This window comes from Vigna unguiculata, chromosome 10 (assembly GCF_004118075.2).
Source record: "Vigna unguiculata cultivar IT97K-499-35 chromosome 10, ASM411807v1, whole genome shotgun sequence".
Lineage (NCBI taxonomy): Eukaryota > Viridiplantae > Streptophyta > Magnoliopsida > Fabales > Fabaceae > Vigna > Vigna unguiculata.
In genome coordinates, this window is record NC_040288.1 from 34,332,982 (window position 1) to 34,356,649 (window position 23,668).

General features: G+C 32.3%; 2 protein-coding genes across 2 annotated transcripts; one reads left to right on the forward strand and one right to left on the reverse strand.

Moving 5' to 3' along the window:
- The first annotated feature begins 4,019 nt into the window (after positions 1 to 4,019).
- LOC114166709 (ribosome biogenesis protein NSA2 homolog) lies at positions 4,020 to 8,039 on the forward strand. Its single transcript, XM_028051486.1, has 9 exons — positions 4,020 to 4,180; positions 4,270 to 4,389; positions 4,486 to 4,553; positions 4,860 to 4,968; positions 5,055 to 5,123; positions 6,569 to 6,626; positions 7,066 to 7,301; positions 7,422 to 7,473; positions 7,571 to 8,039. The coding sequence occupies exons 1-9, from the start codon at positions 4,178 to 4,180 to the stop codon at positions 7,636 to 7,638; spliced, it is 783 nt and encodes a 260-aa protein (XP_027907287.1). The 5' UTR covers positions 4,020 to 4,177; the 3' UTR covers positions 7,639 to 8,039.
- Positions 8,040 to 13,812: 5,773 nt separating this feature from the next.
- On the reverse strand, positions 13,813 to 17,388 carry LOC114166708 (probable serine/threonine-protein kinase At1g01540). The gene is made up of 7 exons (XM_028051485.1): positions 16,708 to 17,388; positions 15,781 to 15,885; positions 15,569 to 15,691; positions 15,305 to 15,475; positions 14,782 to 14,911; positions 14,459 to 14,668; positions 13,813 to 14,180 (listed from the first exon to the last, which is right to left on the reverse strand). The coding sequence occupies exons 1-7, from the start codon at positions 17,262 to 17,264 to the stop codon at positions 14,013 to 14,015; spliced, it is 1,464 nt and encodes a 487-aa protein (XP_027907286.1). The 5' UTR covers positions 17,265 to 17,388; the 3' UTR covers positions 13,813 to 14,012.
- Between the last annotated feature and the right edge of the window lie 6,280 nt (positions 17,389 to 23,668).

Sequence of the window (23,668 nt, forward strand, 5' to 3'; positions counted from 1 at the left end):
TTGAATACACTTTAATTTGATTGTTGGTGTAAAAAATCTATTTCTATTTGTAAAGTGTGGTTCTCTCACACGGCTTCATTTTCATTTTTATTTTTTTCTCCTTCTCAATAATATTCTCTAATTTTCTTTTTCATATCTGATTTTTTTTTATCTGATCAGAATTTGAATCAGAATATTTAAACTTTTCATTATTATAATTTTTATTATGATTCTTGGTAAGGTTTCATTTTTCTTTTTACTTTCAAAAGTTATTTACAAAAAATCGTATATGCAGGAGAAATTTATGAAGGTGCAACTGGCTGAGGAAAGTTTATTTTTTGTAAGGGTGTTTTTTCCTGCACCTCCAACATTTCTTCTGTACCCCCAAAAGTTACAATAATGCCCTTCATTAAGATACAGCTGAGAGTGGTTAGGGACGCAGTAAATTTCATTTAATGCATCACCAACTTCTGCACCCCAAATACTATTTCTTCTCCGTTTGTCTCTCTTTGACTCTGCCTTCATTTAAAATTTCTCAGTTTCATTCTCGTTTCGTGTGGTCCCTTTCACAGTTTCATTCTCGTTTCATTCTCCTGAGCTTTCAATTTTGTGTGTTTCATTCTTTCATTGTCCGGTGGTGTGGTCCCCTTTTAGAGGTTTGTATCACTTTCATTTAATTTCTTTTAAGTTTTTTCTCTCAGTGTGTCAGTGTCTCACTCTCTATGCTTGTGGTGGTTGAAGGTTAGCTATTTGTTGGTTGTTTGAAGAAAGGTGTTATCGTGAGTAACGTGCATCCTCTCCAAGTGTGGTACTTTCGTTCTGTCCAGGTTAGAGTCTTGAGTTGAAGTTTTTTTTTCTGTGTATGATGTGAAACGGCATTCGTATTCCGTTTCAGAATATATGAAACAGCTTTCACATTCCGTTTTGAAGAAATACACGTAATTTTTTATGAAACGGATTCCCGCATCCGTTTCACACATTTATGAAACGGATTACATAAACCGTTTCGGGAAGAATTTTAAATTTTGTGGGAAACGGAATACGAATTCCGTTTCACAAAATCGTGAAACGGATTTTGTAATCCGTTTCAAAAAAAAATTGCGAATTTTTTTATGAAACGGATTATAGAATCCGTTTCACGATTTTGTGAAACGGAATTCGTATTCTGTTTCCCACAAAATTTAAAATTTTATCCGAAACGGGTTACGTAATCCGTTTCCTGGAAGTTTTATATTTTTACGCATCCACACATACCCTTGCACACATCAAACACAAGATAAAAGTGATTCCCATCACTTCTAAAAAAATCCTAATACTTGTAACCAACAATCCTAATAATTTTGAGTGACTTCACAAAATGTCAATTTTCTACTTTGTCGAAATTCTCTTGTTAACAACTGAAGGCTAATGAATAATTTGAATGAAATAGTTTCTTACTCCGGTTAATGAATTATGCTGGTAACAAAATAATAAGTAAAAGTTATCTACGTACTACATACACTGGTGTGTGATGGTTCAATAATATAAATATTAGACAGGGAATTTGAAAAACCCACCAAAAAAACCCAAAACGGATAGTAAAATCCGTTTCACCACAATTCAAAAAAAAAAAAAACGGAATGTGTATTCCGTTTCATACACCTCCGACACGGAATCCACAATCCGTTTCAGCATGATTAAAAAAAAAAAAACAGAAACGGAATGTGTATTCCGTTTCATACGCCTCCGACACGGATTCCACAATCCGTTTCTGTACACTTCAAAAAAAAAAATAAACAAAATGTGTATTTCGTTTCATACACCTCCGACACGGATTACACAACCCGTTTCAGTAAAATTAAAAAAAAAAAAGAAGAAACGGAATAGTGAGCTACGACTAACTTTGTTAATTGTTAATTGCGGATCCGTTTCGCTCCAACTCATGAAGGACCCTGCAACTGTTTGCAGAAGAACTATAGTGAGCTACGACTAACTTTGTTAATTGTCTTCTTCACTTGCTGCACAGACCAAACGTGCACCCACCTCGCCAACTCATCGCAGCCCCAAATAATAGCATACCAATGACCTATTCACGTGCCTATTTAAGGCTCTCAGATTGCAACCCTTTTGCACCACCCATAAATAAAACCTCTTCTTTCTTCAAAGTCTGAAATCAAAGAGTGAGAATCAAGCTATAAAGCCCTGCAAGCATAGAAGTCAAGGGTTGCTTGCCAAAAGGTTCGAGGCATAACTTTGCTCCTAGCAGATTCGTCAACTACAAGACTCTCGGCTCTGCTGGCTGTTCCAGAATGCATTCTGGAAAACCTTGAATAGTTCAAGATTCTTCTCAGTATTTTGAGAGTTGATCCAATCTTGGTGTACCCTCAATGCCTCATTTGGAGTTGAACGCATTCCAACTCCAAAGTCACCAATCGATAGAACCCAGCTGGGGAGCCACTGGTTGATATTTATGTCGTGGTTGATATCTTTATCTGAAACTCTCAGTTTTTAACGTTAATGTTTATTTCCACCAAGGTTTCTTTTGAACGTTAATGTTCGATCTTAATATCATGAATAGAAGAAAAAAAAAAGTTAATAAAGAGACAGTCAAATAAAAGAACGTGTGGAAGTAGCTTCCGTTACTGAGGTGTGCGTAAATTTTTTTTCAGTGGAGTGTGTTAAGTGTCTGTGTGATATGGAGGTTAAGTAATGGAACAAAGGCATTTGTTTTGTCGATGATTATATCCTGTTTCTGCACTAATATAAAAGAGCTCTTCTATGAAAAATATTTAACACTAATTATGTTTGTTAAGAGTACAACGTAAAAGTGGAAGACTTTAATTTATGTTAAACAAAATAACGTAAAACATTTGAATCCAAAAACATTACTCACTCTTAAAATATATCACTAACGTGAGAACTTGTATCAAAATCTTTTCAATCGTTGATAATATATCTAACCTTGTTGAAAAACATGTGTTATATGAAGTAAACATAAATTATAAACTAATATACATTAATTACGGGAACTAAAAATAAAAACTTTAGCGTGTAAAGGGTGTGCATGAATTGCAAAACGCATAATACTGTTGTATAAAATTTATACATTGATAATTAAACTGGGCATGTAAATACTAATAATAATATTAATCAAACCACATTATGAAAAGTTTTGGGCCAAGCTGACGTCCATATAAATTAAAAAACAAAACCCAACATATGAAACACATTTTTATTCACGGTGCAAATCCTAACAAGTTTAACCAGGCACGTGTTTTCTGTGTGAAGGCTTTTCACGTGATATCTCGTACCAATAGAGTTGAACCTCGTAATGCGCCTCTTCCATGTAGTGGAGACGTAGAAGGGAGGGCGCCGGCGCCGGCGACGGTTCGCCACGACTCTGATGTGCGTCAAGAATGAGGCTTTGGAGAGAGCCATGTTAGACAGAGAGAAGCATGAGTTTCTTACAATGATCATACAAGACTTCTCGTCTAGCGATCGTCGTACGTGCTACATCAGACCACGATTGACAAAAAAGAAAAAGTTAATAAACGGATGCTAATATCCGTTTTATAATTTTCTCAAACGGATCATAAGTTCCGTTTTGTAAAAAAAGCAAAATAAAACTCGAAACGAATTTTGAGATCTATATCAGAAAAATATGAAACGGGATATCCATTTCATTAAAAGCAAAAAAAAATTAATGAAACGTATGGAATGAGCTTGGAGAAGCTTGAAGCAGATCACTGATACAACCTTGAGAGAGGGAAAATAGGGAGCACCATTGGAGAGAGCATATTCAGAGATGGAAAAGAGAAGGACCACTTGAGATAAGAAACATAGAGAAGGAGAGAACGAAAATAGAAGAAAGAACATAACAAAAATATTGGGGATGCAGTACTGTGGTAATAAAAGCAAAACTAGTCGCAGTAAATTCTTCAATCACCAAAACAGGTAAAATATTTATTAAAGATAAAATGGTAATTTTTGGGGTACAGAAGAATGTTTGGGTGCAGGGAGAAGTCCCCTTTCTGTAATTGGTAAGGCCCAATTTTAAGCCCAACTATAGTCATCTATCCATTTGAACCCAACTCTGTATGTCACCGCCGTCGATGTCATAAAACTCTACTCGCCAGCACAAGCTGCTTAGGGCGACGCTGAATATCTCTTTCTTCGTTCATCCTTTCTCCGATTCGAAAATCCGGTCGCCGTCGTAACCATGGTTCGCTCTTTAACTTCACTTATACCTTCTTCGCGTATTTTCAAAATCTTTGGCATGCATTTTCTGATCCCGTTATTGTGTTATTGTAGCCGCAAGGGGATTACATAGAACGTCACCGAAGAGACTATGGCTACCGCCTCGATCAATTCGAGCGCAAGCGCAAGAAAGAGGCTCGGCAAGTTCACAAACGCTCCGCAATGGCCCAGAAGGTTTTGCCGCTTTTTGTTTGAAATTTGGAATTTGAGTTATGTGGTTGTATTCTCGCGAATCTGAATGATTTTTTTTTTTTTCTAATTCGTAAACAGGCCCTTGGTATCAAGGGGAAGATTATTGCCAAGAAAAATTATGCAGAAAAGGCGCAGATGAAGAAAACGTGAGAATTTTCTCTTTTTACAACATTTATTTATTTATCTATTGTGTGGACGGATTTCTGTATTTCATAATGTTTCAGTAATTGTATATATTGTATGTTATTTTATGACACGTTGGGGGAGTGTTTTTAGTTGTTGATGTGCTTCATTTTTTTTTTTGTTTTAAAAAACTGTCTGTGGTTGATTCATTGTGTCTAGGTTGTTTTGAATGATGTGTTTGTTGAAGTTTTGTTGATTGATGTTTGATAACTAGCTTGGTAGTTGTTAAGTTTATGAGATAATAATGAATTACCTGTTGTGGTTGACAGTTTGGCCATGCATGAAGAGTCAACATCCAGGCGCAAGGCTGATGATAATGTTCAAGATGGCGCCGTTCCTGCTTATCTTCTGGACCGTGATAACACTGCCAGAGCAAAGGCATATCTCACGTGAATTATTGAATGATAATTTTGATTCGTGATTTCTTTCCGCAGAAGTCATCTAAATTGAATTTCTGATTTTAGGTTCTCAGCAACACCATTAAGCAAAAGAGGAAGGAGAAGGCTGGAAAGTGGGATGTTCCTCTACCCAAGGTAAGATTGCATTTGATACCGTGTGCATGGATGATTTTAGATGACCTCTGTTGAAATTTGTTTACCGCCTGTCACAGAACCTGTGCTCTTCATGCATTAAGTAAGTAAACTTTGGATTAAATTTTTAGTAAAAAACCTTTATCCTTTTGCACTTGAAGAAAAATCTAAACACCTAGTCCCAATTGAAATTGCCTTCAAGCAAAAATACAGACGGGAAGATGTATAGAAAGGGAAAATGAAATGTGGTGCGTGTGAGAATAAATAAGTACACATTATAAAAGAACTATTAGTTGTGGTTACTGTTTGCTGCTTGGTTGGAGCATGATTGTCAATACTCAATAGTGTGAAATAGTGGAGCGCTATTCTGGAAATGTGTTGTTTAGGGGCTGGTGCATTCTATTAAAATTGAATAGCAGCTTTCATGGCTGTGGTAGTGCAAACAATTACGCAAAACCCCTGCTGGAGTAGGGGCTATTATTGTGTGAGTCACGAATATTCTATCTGAACCATGACACAGAACTGTGATCCTACTTTCTTACTTTCTGAGTCACTTGCACTTGCACACACTATTATGCGGTAGCACCCACTGTTCTACTTTCCCTTTAACACCTACTCATCTCTGGCAACATTTCAAGCATCTCCCAGTATTTTCCTTTCTGGCCATTTATGGTGACTGTTGTTGGTTTTTCTCAACCATTGCATCCTCTGTTTTCCATAGTTTTTGGTCATTCCTTCTGTTACCAATTTTGGCAAACACGCTGCTGTTTCTGGGCAGTCGTGACCTTTGTTGCTTCGCTCTGTTTTTCTTTAATATCTTTGTACAAGCTTTTGTCTCACGGTTCTGTGCTCTCTTCTGAGTTTTATCCTTTATTTTTATTCTTAATCTCTTATTATTCAGAACATATACCATTGTGCTGCTACCTGCTATCCCATTGTAGCATTTTCAGGTAGGCCGCTATGGCACCACTGTTTGGGAGAAATAACCACTGTTGATAAAAGTGGTTGTGACAAGTAGGACCTGAACTTTTGACCACAATTAAGGAGCTAACTCTGCCCATAGATTCTTGGGTTCATATTATGGTGATTGATGCCAGCAGTTTGGACACAATTGAATAGAGGGTGTAATTATTTTGAGTGGACAAAAATAGTGGAGATGGAAAGGAATACAAAAAGTTGTACAGTTTGCACTCATACAACGAAATTAAATAATAAACAAATCACATAGACATCATGTCAGTGTTGACTGCATCAGTTGATAGAAAAATAACTAATCAATATTCATGTGTGTATTTCCTACGTAGCAACATGAAAAATATAGCATATTCAATACAGATTCCTTTTTATGAGTATTTTTTGTATCCTTTTTGAAGGAAAGGATGCCCCTTGGGGGTGGGGTTGTGTTCCTTTTTTGTTAACAAGAATGTATGCCTTCTTCATTTCTTCAGGTTCGTCCTGTGGCTGAAGATGAAATGTTCAAAGTGGTCCGGACTGGTAAAAGAAAGAGTAAGTATCATATTTATCTGTCTAAACTTCATTTCCAGCTTCAGTTTTTTAATTTCTTTTCACCTTATTGGCACCACTTGATTAAAATGGCATAAAATTGTTATTTTCAAGTATTAGTTAGATTGTATTATTGTCTTCTTCATCTGTCTACAAATCTACAAATCATGCTTGTGTATGATTCATAGTTCATTCTTGCTTTCTTGCATTCTTTGGTTGAATAGGTGGAGGATATTGAGTACTTGAAATCTTTACGTGTTCTTGTTATGTCATTAAATGATTAGAGAAATCTCTATTTGGGAAGGTGACTTTCTGTCATTGTTTTTACGGTCTGTTAGTTCATCATGACTCATAAGCACTTGGTGTTATTAGAGTATTAGACAAAAAATATAATGATCATTCCTGAAGCGCATCTGACAGTTCATGATTAACCATTTTGCAGCCAAGCAATGGAAGAGGATGGTTACTAAAGCTACATTTGTTGGGCCTGGTTTTACCAGGAAGCCTCCAAAGTATGAGAGATTCATTCGTCCAACAGGTTTGCGGTTTACCAAGGCCCATGTCATTCACCCAGAACTTAAATGCACGTTTAATCTAGAAATAATTGGAGTAAAGAAAAACCCTAACGGCCCTATGTACACCTCACTTGGTGTCATGACCAAGGGAACTATAATTGAGGTATTTATATTTCATTCTCTTCCAATCTATTAGTGGAACTCAATTTAACTCTTTTTTTTATCACTGATAACTCTATCAAACTGTGTTTTCTTATTTCACTGCTTAATGTATATAATTCAGGTGAATGTCAGTGAACTTGGACTTGTCACACCTGCGGGGAAAGTTGTATGGGGTAAATACATATATTTTTTTGTTTTATCACTGTTGGCTGAATTTTCAACTGAAAAGTCTGACATTGACACACGGGTTTTTATTTGCTATGTATGCAGGTAAATATGCTCAGGTTACCAATAATCCAGAAAATGACGGTTGTATAAATGCTGTATTGCTTGTTTAAGGTCATAGCAACCATCGGAGATCTAACTTGATTTCAAACGCTGTGGTCAAAGTTCTACTACTCCTGTGCTTTTTTCTGTCCTATGCTATGACTGTATCACCGCCACCAGCGTTTGCGGAAAGTTGTCCAATCTTTGCCGGGGCCAGAGACTTTGTCTGGGGAAACAGTGAAAGCATTTTTTGTTATCAGATTGCGATACTGACATGTTCTTTGGATAGTCAATGCTAATGATCAGTTATAGCACTTGACATTTTGAGGTAACTGTTGTACAAGAGTCAGACAGGTCGGATGAATTTATATACTTCATTTGCAAGACAAGACATTTTAGGTAGCTGCATTTATATGTTGTGGCACAAATTTATATTATTTATTGCCAATTGCCAAATTTTATTTATTGCTCACTCTTCCTAATGGATGTACCAAGCAGACTTTTTAAACAATTTGGACCTTTGAATTGTCAGTTCGTCCTAACAAACTTTTGTAGCCTATCAGAAGGAAAGAATGACAAGTCTATATAAAATGTTGAGGAAAGTGGAGTCATTTCTATTCGAATATACCCTTCTTTTAGGTTCAGAAGGGTATTGCTTTTCAAGTGAGTGCAAGGAAACTACCACCTGCTGTTGATTTTTCCCTAGAAAAATTGTTTGTTTTTAAAAGTCAGTACTTGAAAAAAGGATTATTAATGAAATTAGATTTTTATACGATAATAATGATTCTAATACGAAAAAAAGGATTCCATTTATTCATTTTTCTATATTTTAAAATTACATACGAAAAAAGGATTTCATTTATTTATTTTTTTATATTCTAAAATTACATAAAAGATGACACATCAAGTTATAAGAGAAAGTTGTCAAAATTTAGTAGTTAAAATATTATTATTTAGATATTTTGATTACTAAATTTTAATATTTTTTTTTAATAACATGATGACATCTTTTAAGTGGTTATCTATTTATTCATTTTTCTATATTTTAAAATTATTTAAAAGATGATACATCAAGTTGTAAAAGAGAATTGTCAAAATTTAGTAGTCAAAATATATTTTTTTAATAAGTATGTTAAGAGATGCTAATAGAATTACTCTTTTGTGGAGAGCTGGAATGTGCAATATTTGTTGAATAAGTGAATGTTATTTCTGTCAAATTGGACAGAATCTCCATGCACTGGCCAGGACAGATTAGTGATTCCAAGTACATAAACAATAAATTATGAAATCTGAAATATTAACCAATTAATTAACGATTATAACTGCTCACTTCATTAAAAGGAATCACATCATTTAGGAATTAAATTCAATACTCCAATGCCACAAGATGTTTCAAAACCAGAAAGAGAACTCTCTCTCTCTCTATATATATATATATATATATAATAGGAACAAAATTTTATATAGCAAGGAGCCAAGTCTTCACAATAATTCTCCAAAATTACCAAGATGGACCACAATAATATCATGATCTTGGTCAGAGACTACACGTGACTCACTTGATCCTTAGTGGCCCAATAAAATTAAATTAAGAAAACGAAGCCGAATTGTGCAATTAGTTGGTAAACAATGTCAAGATCTCCAATCATAAACCCTATCCAAATGTTGAAATAGATGATTGAGAGGAGCACCGAGTGAAATATGACCAACTTATTTGTAGTTTTGTATCACTGAATATGGCTCTCATTTAATTGTTTTCCACCTAACCACTACATTTTGGTGCTAATTGTTGTTATAGAAGTTGAAAGAAAGACAATGGTGACAAACATAGTTGACAATGACATGTCACATGTTGAACAATACAATGTAGGAAGATGACCTAACACTACTTTTCTTCATTTCTATACTTGACTGCATTTAAAGCCACACTCTTCAACACTTGTTTCCTAATCACATGCTTTTCAATTCCCATGATTCCTAATCCAAAATGAATAACAAAAAAAGTTTCAAAGTACAAAAGTTTCTCTTCTTCGGTTCTTCCTTTGTACTCTTTATTTCAATCTACACTTAGGTTAGAAATGGTAGACATATTTACATATCTATCTGATGTAAATAGAAATCATATTTATAATGCAATTTTTGGCTTCAAAAATTGACAAAAGTTATAAAGTACTTCTATTTTGAATGATTTATATTTGAGTTATTAATTCAATTTAATTGTTTACAATATATTTTTTTTTGGGTCAGAACTCACAACCTCTTTTATCCTCTTTTTAAAATTTTACCAAATCAATATTATTCTTCCAAATTGTTAGTAGGAAAGATTGTATCTACTAAACTAACAATTAATAATTATCGATAAAACAAGATTGTTTTTTTAATTCTAACTTTTTTAGTAATTAATCTTCTAAACTAACAATTAATAATTATCGATAAAACAAGATTGTTTTTTTAATTCTAACTTTTTTAGTAATTAATCTTTTGTTCCTGTATGTATAACTGATATTTTATAGATTCACAGATGCTGAAACATGTTTAGCTTATGAATCTTAGTCCTCTCAATCTTCTTAATACATGTCCTTCTTACGAAGTGTCTTGTCTAAAATTTTCAATGTAAAAAACCACAGCATAAAAAGTTGGGGCATTTAATTGTGTTATATTTAAAGGGTCTCCATTAAATATTCACAAATAAAAAGATATTTGATTGAGGATATACATAAAAAAAAAAAACTCATTCTAGGAGATAAAAAAAAAAAAACTCATTCTAGGAGAGAAAACTGTTTAAAGATACGAATATAAAGTCTCATATTAAATAAGACTAAACATTTTGAAAAACATATTTAAGAAAACACAAATATAATGTTTTAAAATCTTGAATTGAATGGAATAACAATTTTTATATAATGAAAACTCTAATAATAGTGAATATTCTCTTTCTAATCTAAAATATTGGTACACCCATATTTGTTGTCTTCATCTTTCTTTTTACGTTTTTCATTTGGTTTAAAATATCATCATATATGAATCAAATAAAGAACTTTTTTATTTATTTCTATTTAACCAATCATTATTACAATATTTTTAGTTAATAACATAACATTAAAAACATAATATTAAATTAAATAGTAAAACAAATTACATACCTACTATTCTATATACATTATGTGTCATCTTGCAAATATATACTAAGGCTATACTTACTCTATAGTAAAAAGTTAATCTCTTTAGGAAATATAAAACTAACCACATTATAATTTTCTTTCCCTTGATTTCTAGGATAATGGATTATCTCTAAGTTAAAACATGGACCACACGATTGACCCTTATATTTGTAGTACCCCAGACAAAAATAATATATACAATTCTTTAATTAAGTAAATATCTCCACAAACAGGATCCTGAATAAATCTTGGATCTGTGCGGTTGTTTTTTTTAGAAAAAAAAACTTTAATGTGTTTTTTAATAAAAAAATAATTTATTTTAAAGTTTGTCTGTAAAAAAAAATGTCAAAACCTGATTTTTCTTTTACCTCATAGCATTCATGTCAAAGTTGAAATAACTTGAAAAAATAAAAATAAAACTATGGCTGGTGTTGACTATTAACTAAATGAAGCATATTACTAACTCCATTCTTTTTCCTTTTTCCTTTTTCTGAGAAAATTTTTAACTGAATAGAACAGACCAAGAAAGTCACGTACCAGTTTCTAAATTTCCACTAAGAGGTCAAGAGAGAATGCTATTAAGAATATAACATAATTTCTTTGACATCATGTTACATCACAACTGCACACAAAAAAATGTTAAATAAGACTTTGAATAGAATATAACTATATAGTACTTTCTTGCAGACATTGCTTTGCAATAAACAAAATGGTGTTTTGTTTATTATAGAAAGTAGAAACCACATAATCTCTTTGTCTCTTCCCTCTTTTCTCTGCCAAGAAATATGTTTAGAGAAGCTAAGCATGTGCATGCACAAGTTGGAGCACTTAATGGCTTAAAAGAAAATAAGTTTAACTTGTCTGTTTTATGTGTAAAAAATTATGGAACCAAATGTGGATCTTTGATATTAATTCTTATCTGCTAGTTGAGAAAAATCTTTATACGTTGCTTGTGTAAAAAAATATAATTAAATCTCAAGTTTGAACATACAAGATTCTCGTGAATGGTGCCTTTAGAAGAGTTTGAAAAACAATGCAGAAATATCTAAACGCATCATGTCGTATTCATGCTACGTACAAAAGCATATTTTTAAAGTAAAATAGTATGATGCTGCTGTCATTATTTATGCTAAATTTGTATTTTTTTCTTCTTCTTAAACTAAATCTCTCTTGACTCTTCTTTCCGACAACTTCTGAAATTTTTTTCACAGTCTCAATTTATTTTAGTGGTTCAAAATTTAAAACATGGTAGTTCTTCTAATGTGCTGTCAATATTTTTCCTTGATTCATTTGACTAGAAGTTTTGAATCACACAAAGACAAACCATTTATGGCTTTATCCCTCTTAGCATATTATATAATATGAGATATTAAAGTGTCATGAATGAGTTATTATGAGATTGTTTCAAGCTTCTTAGAGTTTAAATTTTAGCCTTGAGTTCGAGATTTGTATAAAATAAAAAAAGGATAAAAGTGTGAAGTATAAAGAAATGAATCTCAATCATATAATGATATGATTAAAGTTAATTTATACAATATAACTTATGATGATCTGAGGTATATTTATTCATGTGCATGTTGGAAAAAAAAAAAGAGCCATTAATAATACCACATGAATTGAAGTTGTAGTATCCAAAAGACTCGTCTCTTGTGAACAAGATATAGAGATAATATTTTTGAAACAAAGATTTACTTTTTTATTTAAAAATTATTTCTATATAACAGTATAAGTTTTAATTTCTTTTCAGATGCTTTTACTGTATAAAACTGAGAAAACATTCTTCCCAATTTTACTGTTGTTTCTTTTATCTCCTCTGAGAAGTATGAAGGAGGTGTGGAACAATGGTTTAATCAAAGGCAATTATATTTCCCTAGAATTAAAGTTCTCTATTGAACTTCTTAAAAATAATTGTGAAATACCTTAAATGAAAAGTATTTGTACCTTAAATGAAAGTAATTTTTATATTTTTAATTACTAACAAGTGCACTAAATAAAATTCTTAATATAAATTTTATAAATTCATGAAACAAAACCATTTGGATACATTGTGGTAACAATTTGACATGAAACAGTTCACTGCTATCTTCCATAAAGCTTCAATAGGTTCAGCAGTTACCACCAACAGCTAAATGTGTATATAATAATTTCTGCAAGAAAGTGATTTCTGAGATTAAGGAATAAAAAAGAAGAAACAATGAAAGTGCTAACACGTAATTGGGTGGATATTTATGAGATTGGAAAGGTAAAGAATATGTTATGATTGTCCATTCTACACAATGAAAGGTTATAAAAATAACAAAATAAGAAATTTCAAGGATGGATAAACAAATAAATGTTAGTTTATTCTGAAAGGGTCCACAGTTGACAAAAAGTCAATAATCAATGTAGCTTGACAAAAGCCCTTCTTGACAAATCTTTCTCAGTGGTTATAAATTATAATTACTCATCCAAATCAATGTCAGGTTCCAAAGCACAGAGAAATTAACACTTGAAAGGGAATCAGCAGTGTGAAAGAGTTACAGTGGTTTAAACATTTCAAAGGGCATTGTCATGAGAAATTAACTAACTAACTAACTAACCATTGAAGAATACAGAAAGAGACAAAAAAAGGGTATCCCCAGATACACTCATAATCAGGCACCAGTCACTGTTGCTTATGCACTGGCAAGTTTGGCATTGACAATGAAACCTAATTCTGTGAACAAGTTCCTGCAACTTCCATACTCTCAGTGCCTGTTATTCCATTTGGAAAATGTAAGCCATTCATGGCAAAAAGAGTTGATGATATTGATTACAGATCCAACGTGTTCATTTATCACAAACATCCAATAATGAAGTTGGCAATGATGTTAATGGATTGAAACTGTTTCCATCAAGATAGCTGGATGGTAGGCCTGTTGCTCAGAAGCATCTAACTGGACCCACCAATTACACTCATAAAATGCTAAATTTTCCAACATATGGATGGGACCAGGATGCAGTGTTTGAAACAAAATATGGGAGACAAAGGTGGTTGATGACATATTTTGACCACATGGAAGAGGTACCACTGTGTGATGATTATCCTACAATGTCTAACGGAAAGAAACACAAAACAATTTTGAATTTTATAGTAATGAATCAGAGTATACAAAGAACCTCCCAGATTGAGGTAGGTAACTGGGGACATTATGCAGAATAGGGGACTAATTGCTTCTTTCATCATTAAAGTACAAATAAATATCAGCAAAACTACTAGGAAGAAAAATAATATGGCACATTGCTTTTCAGTTATCATGCTACAATCATCTCCATCTATTAGGCTGATGATTGTGATATCTACTACTACTACTGTCATCTTCACTCTGAGAGTTGATTTCTCCACCTGTTTGCCTTTTATCTAAGCCTGAGCCCTTATGCTCCAGTTGATAATCACGGTGCGAACGGGAAGATTCTCCCTCAGTTCTTCGTTCCTACAGACAGGAACAACAAAGGAAAAGAGATAAGCATCAGATTACAGTAAAACTGAACTCCTTTTTGGAATTTGAATTCTCTACTGAATTTTTTTCGTTGTCTTACTACTGTGTCTTCAAAGTGTACTAATTGACACATTTTGTATGTTTTAAAATATATTAAAAAGAATTATAATATACAAACATCGGTGTATTTTTAATGTTCAGCAGAAGACAATACAAAACAAATCCAGTAGAGAATTTGGACTTGTAAAGTTTGAAAAGGAGAAAGAACATACATCACGGAATAAGAGGTCCTCAGCCTCGAGCATGTGGATAACATGGCCTATTTTTGGCCTCTTTGCAGCATCAGGGTCGACACATCGAAGAGCAACCAAGAGAGCCCGTTTAATAGCCCTTGAAGATGGCTTTTCAGCAAGCTTAGGATCAACTACTTCCTCAGATTTTCGATTCCCAACCATGCTTTTCAACCACTCTATTAAATTAACCTGCAACAATTCCAACTTCCACTGTTAGGGGAAACAAGAGAGAACCATGCAGAGAACAAACAATAAAATGAAAAACTTTAAACTGTTTGACCATGTTGGTGATGGTTTCTAACCTCTCCTTGTGGTCTACTATAATCAACAGGACTTCTTCCTGTAATTATTTCCATGATTAGTATTCCAAAACTATACACATCACTCTTCTCAGTCAGCATTCCGGTGCAGGCATACTCAGGTGCAACATAACTGAAGAAAAAAGAGAGAATCACTAATTATGATTGTGTACCTTGAATTTGAGTAATACAACCTCGGTTCTCATCTATAAAGAAAAAAACATCACATCTTTTTTGTTCTCAAATATAAGCAAATTTTAACTACTTTTATTTCCTTGAATGCTATTTATAACATTAATTATCGTCAGACCTTTGGTTATACCATCATAATATGTATTTTGTGTTTTACGAAAAGGACATTGCAGGAAGAAGAACATCTATTAACTGTAAAAATTAATGCACTTTACTGTTTTACTTAACATGTGCAAAGTTAGCTTTTCTTTGCTTATATATAAGAATGGAGGTAGTAATAACTAATTATAATAGAAAATAGAGATAGTAAAAAGCTTAGTTAAACCATACTAACCCAAAGGTTCCCATCACTCGAGTAGTGACATAACTATGATCAGCAGACAAAAGCTTGGCAAGCCCAAAATCAGAAACCTTTGGGTTCCATTGACGATCAAGAAGTATGTTGCTTGATTTCACGTCTCTGTGGACAACTTTTGGTTCAAGACCCTCATGAAGATAGGCCAGTCTGAAAAAGATACACAGAAGAAATCACTTTGATCAGAGCCTTTCAAGCACTGAAATGGATATCAGAATGCATAATAGACCATTGATATTGTACCCTTTTGCTGTGCCTAGTATAATGTTCATTCGGATATCCCAAGTTACAGGGCTCACAGCTCCAACATCCCCGTGCAGCCACTGTTCTAGATTCCCATTGTCAACATATTCATATACAAGCATCCTGCGATACAAAAACATACACCAAATGTTACAACCTTCAAACCAAACAAACTTTCTATCTTCAATGTTCAAAGTAAACTGCAAAAATACCTGTACGCCCCCTCAACACAGTATCCAAGCAACCTAACAAGATTCTTATGCCGCACACGACCAATTGCTTCTACCTCTACTTTAAATTCTCTCTCAGCTTGGCCCCTGATAATGAGTTAGACACTAATCACTTGTTAGAGAGAGACAAATCCAAGACCACATCATTTTCAGTGACTAACCAAAGACGAATTTAATGGAAAATCTCAACAAAGTATGATTCTACAGAAACTCCTGAAAGTGACAACATTATCAATTGAGTAGTAACAAACAAGGAGCCGAAAAGAAAAATGATTCTTTTCTTCATATAAGTAAGCGACTTTACAACACAACACCCAGAAACAGAAGACAAGGATAACACAAAAAGGAAAACAGGTTAAAAAGTATTACAAAAACAGTAGTGGCAAGAGTAAAACAGAAGGAGAAAACAAGAAAAAAAATATATAAAGAAAAGAGTCAATCACTGTTCACCACAAGAACTAATTCACTTCAAGCAAGTAAAGCTGCGTTCCAAACTTAGCACAAGCATCAATTTAGCTCAACCCAAGCATTTCTTTTTTCAAAAAATCAAATTAAGAAAAAAACGACCCAAAACCAATAAAACCTGTCTCCTATGCAGATTTAAAAACACGACATGAAAAATTCAACCCCAGACACCCAAACTAAGAAAAAAAACATAATTTACATAAACCCATGAATTTCTCCTGACACTTTTACTTTAACACACAGAGACCCAACCACAGATCAGAGAAACTCCATTTTTCTTCAGCCACCCCAATTAAACCTCAAAATAAATTTTCCGATAATTCCTTCTAAAAATTTCATCTTTAACCAAGTCAAAGAATTGATCGATCCATGTAGCCCACCCCACTTAAACTGAATTTAATTATCACAAAAAAATTGAAGCATGTAATAAGAAGAGAGACATACTTATTATTCAAAAGGTTCTTGACAGCAACCTTGTTTCCATCAGGTAACAACCCACGATACACAATTCCATAGCCACCTTCACCAATCACGTTCTCTTCACACAAGCCATTAGTCGCAGCTTCCAGTTCCCTCAGCGTGAACCACCTCCCCCACCCGAGATGCGACACTTCGGGGCCCACACTCCCGCTCCCCAGCGACGACGCCGTTTCGCACAAGCTCAACGCTCCCCTGCTCTCCCCACTGGAGTACAGTACGGCGGCGGCGCGTGGCTCCGCCTTCGGAGGCGGGAGGTTGACGGTCTCGGGCGGCGGGGCAACGTGAACGATCTCCAGGATTTCCTTGGAAATGGGCGGCGTGGGGATGGCAGCAGCGCGGCGGCGGAGGGGAGTTTTGTGGTGGTGGCGGCGGCGGGATGTGAGGCAGAGAGAGAGGAGAAAGAGGACGATGACAATGATGGATCCGACAAGGATTCCGATGACGACCCAGAGACGGAGGCCGAAGATGGAAGTGCGTTTGGAAAGCTCTGTGTCGACGAAAGCTGCGTCGTACACCGACATGGTTGCAAACACAGAGGGTGTGTTGGTGTTAGAAAATTGGTGGCATTGGTTTTGGGTGGGAAAGTGAAGTTAAAGAAACTTCATTGAACAAATTTGAGACACAGAGAGAGTGAAGAAGATGAGTTTTTTGCTTATTTATATTGCGTTCGTCTAGTTTCTGTGTGAAAAAGAAAAAGGTTTAATGTAATTATTGCATTTGAAAATGAGAATTTCATAATTATAGTATTATAACTATAGTATTATGTAGAATTGTTGACGTAAGATTATTAATACTATTAATTGATTTTGTATTTCAGTTTAGGATGAATACATGGGAGAAGTTTAAATATTGTTTCTTTTTCGAAGTTGTTAAAGAAAAAAGAGAAGAATTGTTGAAACGGACCTTAAAAGGATGAGCTTTATTGTTCCAGAGATGGTCAAATTCAATTCAATTAGTTAATTATCGTATTCAAAATGTGACTTGTTGGGAGAAGAGATGGTATAAGAAAGTTATATATTCCTCTCTAGTGTTATATCGAATAAAAGTTTTTTTTTTTATAGTTCTATTGAAATAATAATTATTGGGTTTTAAAAAGTACTTACTTTCTTTATGCTTTAATGAAATGTACTCTTTTATGTTTTCAATAAGTTATTTTGTTTATTAGTTAAACATAAAGTTAGTTTATCTGTAAGTGAAACATTGACTACAATTTTATTTGAAATGATGAAAATTAAAATTTAAAGTTCTAGAATGTAAAAGTTAGATATTTCTTTTGAAAATATTTGAATGATTTAATTATGACCCTTCTGTTATCAAGACATTAGAAAAATTTTAAATAATAATTGATTTTAGTAATAAAAAATAATATGTTTAAAGACTAATATAAAGATATTATTTTAATTAAAAATTATTATTTTTGAATAAATTTTTGTAATTAATATTAGTGATTAATTTAGATATAATTTATAATAAAAAATTTACTAATTGTAAATTAATTATAATTTTTTGAAACTATTTTAATTATTAATAATTTTTATTTTAAAAATTAGAATCGGTTACTATAATAACTATTTTTTATTTTTTATTAAAATTGATTATTATTCGAAGATTTTTTTTAATGAGAAAAATAATATTCATATATTCGCTAATTTTAAAATAAGTATTTGCATATTTTATACTATAAATAAAATAATTCTTATGTTTTTTATTTTATTGATATTTATTATAATTATACTTATATTTCTTACAACATATTTATGCTTGTATTAAAATCATATTTGATATATATAACAATAAGCTAATGAATTCAATAATATATTTTATAACTATTTATTTATTTATTTATTTTGACATTGAAATAATTTAAAATATTTTTTATATTATGTAAGAAAAAAAAATCTGTAATTGAGTGAACATATTTATTTATAATTAAGTGTATTTACATAAATGTTTCATAAATATTTGTAATTAACACTACTATAAATTTGTCAAATAGTGATTGAGAAGTAGTCATTAATACTAATCGAATTAGTAAATCAAAATTATTTTTTAATTTAGTGATTGAAATAGTGACCATATTTTCAGTCACAAAAAATCGGTCACTGATGATTATATTATTTAATTATTATTATTATATTAATTTTTACTTTACTTTTATTTTTGTTTTTCGTTTTACCTATATTTTTGTTTTCCATTTTCTCTATATTATAAGTGTATTTTAGTTTTTATAGTTTGGTCACTTTATAATATACTCATGAACAATATAAATTACAAAGAATCTAATGTATAACAAATTAAACTAATTTGCAATAATTAATGTATTTCAAATAGAGACTAAGTGATAAATATATGCAATTAAAATTCATACATTTCATAAACATATACTATTTTGGTAAATATATTATGTTACAGTTGTATTATTAATATATTATTGAATGCAATGGTGAATTATACTTTCCAAATACAATAATCGATATTATCATCAGCACAACCCATACAAATATTACTTTTTATTCTTCAAAGGTAGTTTATGCAAAACATGACTGAAAATTTCAAATCTTCATTAATGTAACTTGTATAATTTGAATATGTGAAATAGTTTACATTTTATTTCTATAATCAATTGTTAATTATATGTAATATTTAGATATTAGATATTTCTTATTTTAAATTACTACTGTTCTCAATAACATATTTTAAAAAAATTACATCAATACATTAAAATATAATTATATTCAAAAAAAAAACATACTTCAACATATATTTACTAACATTAGTAATTAAAATAATAATTTATTAATATTATTAAACAATACTACTAATAATAATATTAAAGAAGTAAGTTAGGTATAAATTATTACATAGATAAAAAAGTAAAAAATATGTTAAAGTATAGACATACTTAAACTCATTTCACATGTTTTTTATAATAAAAAAAAGTAAAAAATAATGTGTCAAATAAGTATAGAAATGTGTTAAAGTATTTTTTTTTCTAGTCTAAAATATGTTTTATAAATAATGAAATAAAACAATTAAAAAGAGTAGCACTGTATAACTTACCTTTAAAATATGTTTAAATTATTGTGGATAGTGTTCATTATATAACTATATTTAAAATAAATATAATACTTCATTTAAATAATCATGGAGAAAAAAGATAAGTTAAAACTATTATTATTATTATACTATATATATATATATATATACTGAATATATATATATATATATATATATATATATATATATATATATATATATATATATATATATATATATATATACTGAATATTTTTGTGTCGAATTAAACCATGAGTACTTATTTTGGGTTGAAGAGCCCAGAAAGTGCAAAAGTCATATTTATTTGGGTCATTATTAGTGTTTTAGATTATAACGAACTCTTTCATTTCTATAATTCACTAGAGCATAATAGTTTCTCTTTTCGATTTAAAATAAATGTTAAAAAAAATGTTATTTAATATAATTTTGTTTATGGTAAAATTAAAAGATGTCAGACAACAATAATTAGTGGTGTTTATTGATAACGATATTTATATACATCAGATATTTAGAATTTTAGTTCTTTTACGTAACTTGCATCAACATTAAATAGCGTGTATTTTGTAGAATGATGTTGTTAGTTAATAATGTTATTGTAGATTTATTGTCGTAATATAACACAAAGAAATTGTCTATTTAATTAGCTTAAACGCCTAAATTCCTTGAAAATATGATGTCATGGTTTGAAATGATTGATGTAATAAACAAAATTTTAAAAAACCGGAATAGTTACATATATATCATTTACCATGGTTTCAAATTCTTTAGTGGACTATGAGTTGAAACACTCTTTTTCTTATCCTCTAATAATGGAATGGATCTGATATGTAATTATTTAAAGTTAGGTTCTTATTTAAAAGACATAAAGTTTAATCTCGTTTTACCAATGCAAAATAAATTTTTCTTTTTAACTTTGATTAATTTTAAATATGTTCTATACAAATGAAAACAATTAAAAATAGTAATACTATATAACTACATGTAAAATATGTTTAAATTATTGTGAATAATTTTCATTATATAATTACATTCAAAATAAATAAATAAATTATAATGATTCACTTAAATAATAATGAAGAAAAAATGAATTGTTATTATTATTATAATACATATATAATGATTTGTTTGGATCAAATTAAACCATGATATATGTTTTTTAGTTAAAAGCCCATATAGAGTACAAATGTATATTTGTTTGGACCATTACTGATTTCTTATTATAAGGAGTGGGGGCTTCTCCCTGCACCTCTAAAGAAATCTCCTGTACCCCAAAACGTATTTTATTTCCAAAGTTGCCCTTGGTTAAAAATAATTTTACTATCTCTTTTCTCAATTTCACCGCACTGCACCCCCAAATACCTGCACCCCTCACAGCCCTCACGTCAGCTGCACCCCCAAAACCCCTCCACCGCACCCCAATAAAAAGCAATAAAAAGCAGATTCCCTCTGCACTGCACCACGTTTTTGGGAATCTTTGACCTAGCCTCCTTCTCCCCTTCTCCCCCACACTGCAGCAAGCTTCCTTCTCCCCTTCTCCCCCGCAAGCCTCCTTCTCCCCTTCTCCCCCACTGCAACGCAAGCCTCATTCTCCCTCTTCTCCCACAAACCATTCTCCCCACGCCATCCTTTTCTCCTTTTGTCCTCCATACACAATTCTTCTCCCCACCGTGGGCAACCATCTTTCAGCCTTTCCCGCGGCGGCTTCTCAATTTTTGCAGGTAAGTTATACTGCTTTTTTAATATTAGACATCGTATATTTTTATTTTAATGCATGTGTAAATTTTAATTTTAATTGATTTTATACGTAGGTTAGGTTTGTATACATAGGTTTTTGTTAAAACTGGAAACGTGGGTTGCGTTGAGGAAGGGTTGTGGTGTTTTTATTTTTCGGAAACTTTTTTTTTTTGTGTAATCCGTTTTTTGTTTTTTTTTCCTGAAACGGATTGTGTAATCCGTTTCAGTCTTTTATTTTTTTTTTTTCCTGAAACGGATTGTGTAATCCGTTTCAGTCTTTTATTTTTTTTTTCCTGAAACGGATTGTGTAATCCGTTTCAGTCTTTTTTTTTTTTTTGAAACGGATTGTGTAATCCGTTTTGTATTTTTTTTTTTTTGAAACGGATTGTGTAATCCGTTTCAGACTTTTTTTTAATTTTTTTTTTGAAACGGATTGTGTAATCTGTTTCTGAAATTTTTTTTTTTTGAAACGGATTGTGTAATCCGTTTCTTTGTTTTTATTTTATTTTATTTTTTTTTGAAACGGATTGTGTAATCCGTTTCTGTGTTTTTAAATTTTTTTTTCACAACCAATGTGGGATCCGTTTCCCCTTTTTATTTATTATGTATTAACTTGTATTTAATTTTATTACAGATATGGTTAGGACCAGAGGAAATATATCTAGACGTGGTTCAAATGATGCACCCGAGAGTTCTAGACAGGGTGCGGCACGAAAGAGACCGACAGCATCGGCTCGTAGAAGGGGTCAGCATGAGGCTAATGTTGTTGAGGATGACATTGTTGAGAATGAGGTTCCTGACGTTCCTCGGGAGGACGAGCAGGTCATTGATAATGATGGTGGAGGATTTCCTGGTGGGCCGTATGATACATCTTTATTGACGCAGTACCAGGATCATGTTGCATTGTTATTCTCTTGGCAAGCGTACCAAAAGTCAACTGTAGTATAATGATTTGAAGTAAGAGTGTCGAACCCACGAGGAACGGATTCAGTTAAAATAACTAATTATCTCGATCAGCATATATATACAAAGATTTTAATTTGATTTGACATTAACTATTGCATAAAATTTATACAATAAAAGCGGAAAAGTTTAGAACAATACAGTAAAAGAAAATGGGATTGAATTTCATCTATCTCCCTTGTCTGTAATCTGGATGAATATAATATATAACATCTGAAAATACCAATATTGATGCACACTCAAAAATCATTTATACCGATCCCTCGCGTATAAAATTCATAAGATTAGTTTCCTGAATATTGATTCCTCACATATTCAACAAACTATCCAGCATTACGATCGAGTGTTAAAAGCAATTGATATATTGAGATCTATTCCTAGCATCACAGTATATCAAGTATCATTGTTCAAATCAGATTTTCAGAAATACTTTCCAGTCAGATCTAAAAATCAAAATCAAAACATCTATTGATCAAATAGAAGTAAGCATTAAGAGTAGAACAATAATACCAATACTGAGTAAAACAGAAATGCTATATATAAATATCACCAGATTACATCCAAGTTTGAGTAGATTACATTCAATCCCACGGAGAAGATTAGCCACTCATGGTAGCCAACATAATCCTATGAGATAAGAAGAAGAAGAAAATGAGAACTGTGGTGCTCCTCTGGTATCAGCTCTGCAGCACGGACCTTTTCTCTCCCAAAATTCCAAGCTGATTTCGCAGTTCTGAACCTCCAAATATATATACCCACGAAGTCTCGCTCAAGCTACCAAAGTCTCGCTTGAGCGAGACAGCATTCTTCATCCTGAAGAAAGCCTCTCGCTTGGGCGAGATGTGCTGAAGCCAACATCTCGCTTAAGCGAGCAGAGTACTTCAAGCTGAAGAAAGGATCTCGCTTAGGCGAGAATGGCGGCCTCTGAACTCGCTTGGGCGAGAATGGCGGCAAAGGAGGGTCTCCACTGCACGAACTCTCGCTTAAGCGAGAGTTTGCGTCGCTTAAGCGAGAATGGCGGTTGTGGCTTTGGCTTAAGCGAGAGTTCTTAAATTTTGAGCGACCTTGACAGCATATTTTTCCAATTTTCTTCCTTTCTTGCTTTCTCCTTTGCTCCTCCTAAATTCTTTCCTTTATCTACTCCATTGTACCTGAAATTCACCAAAACAGG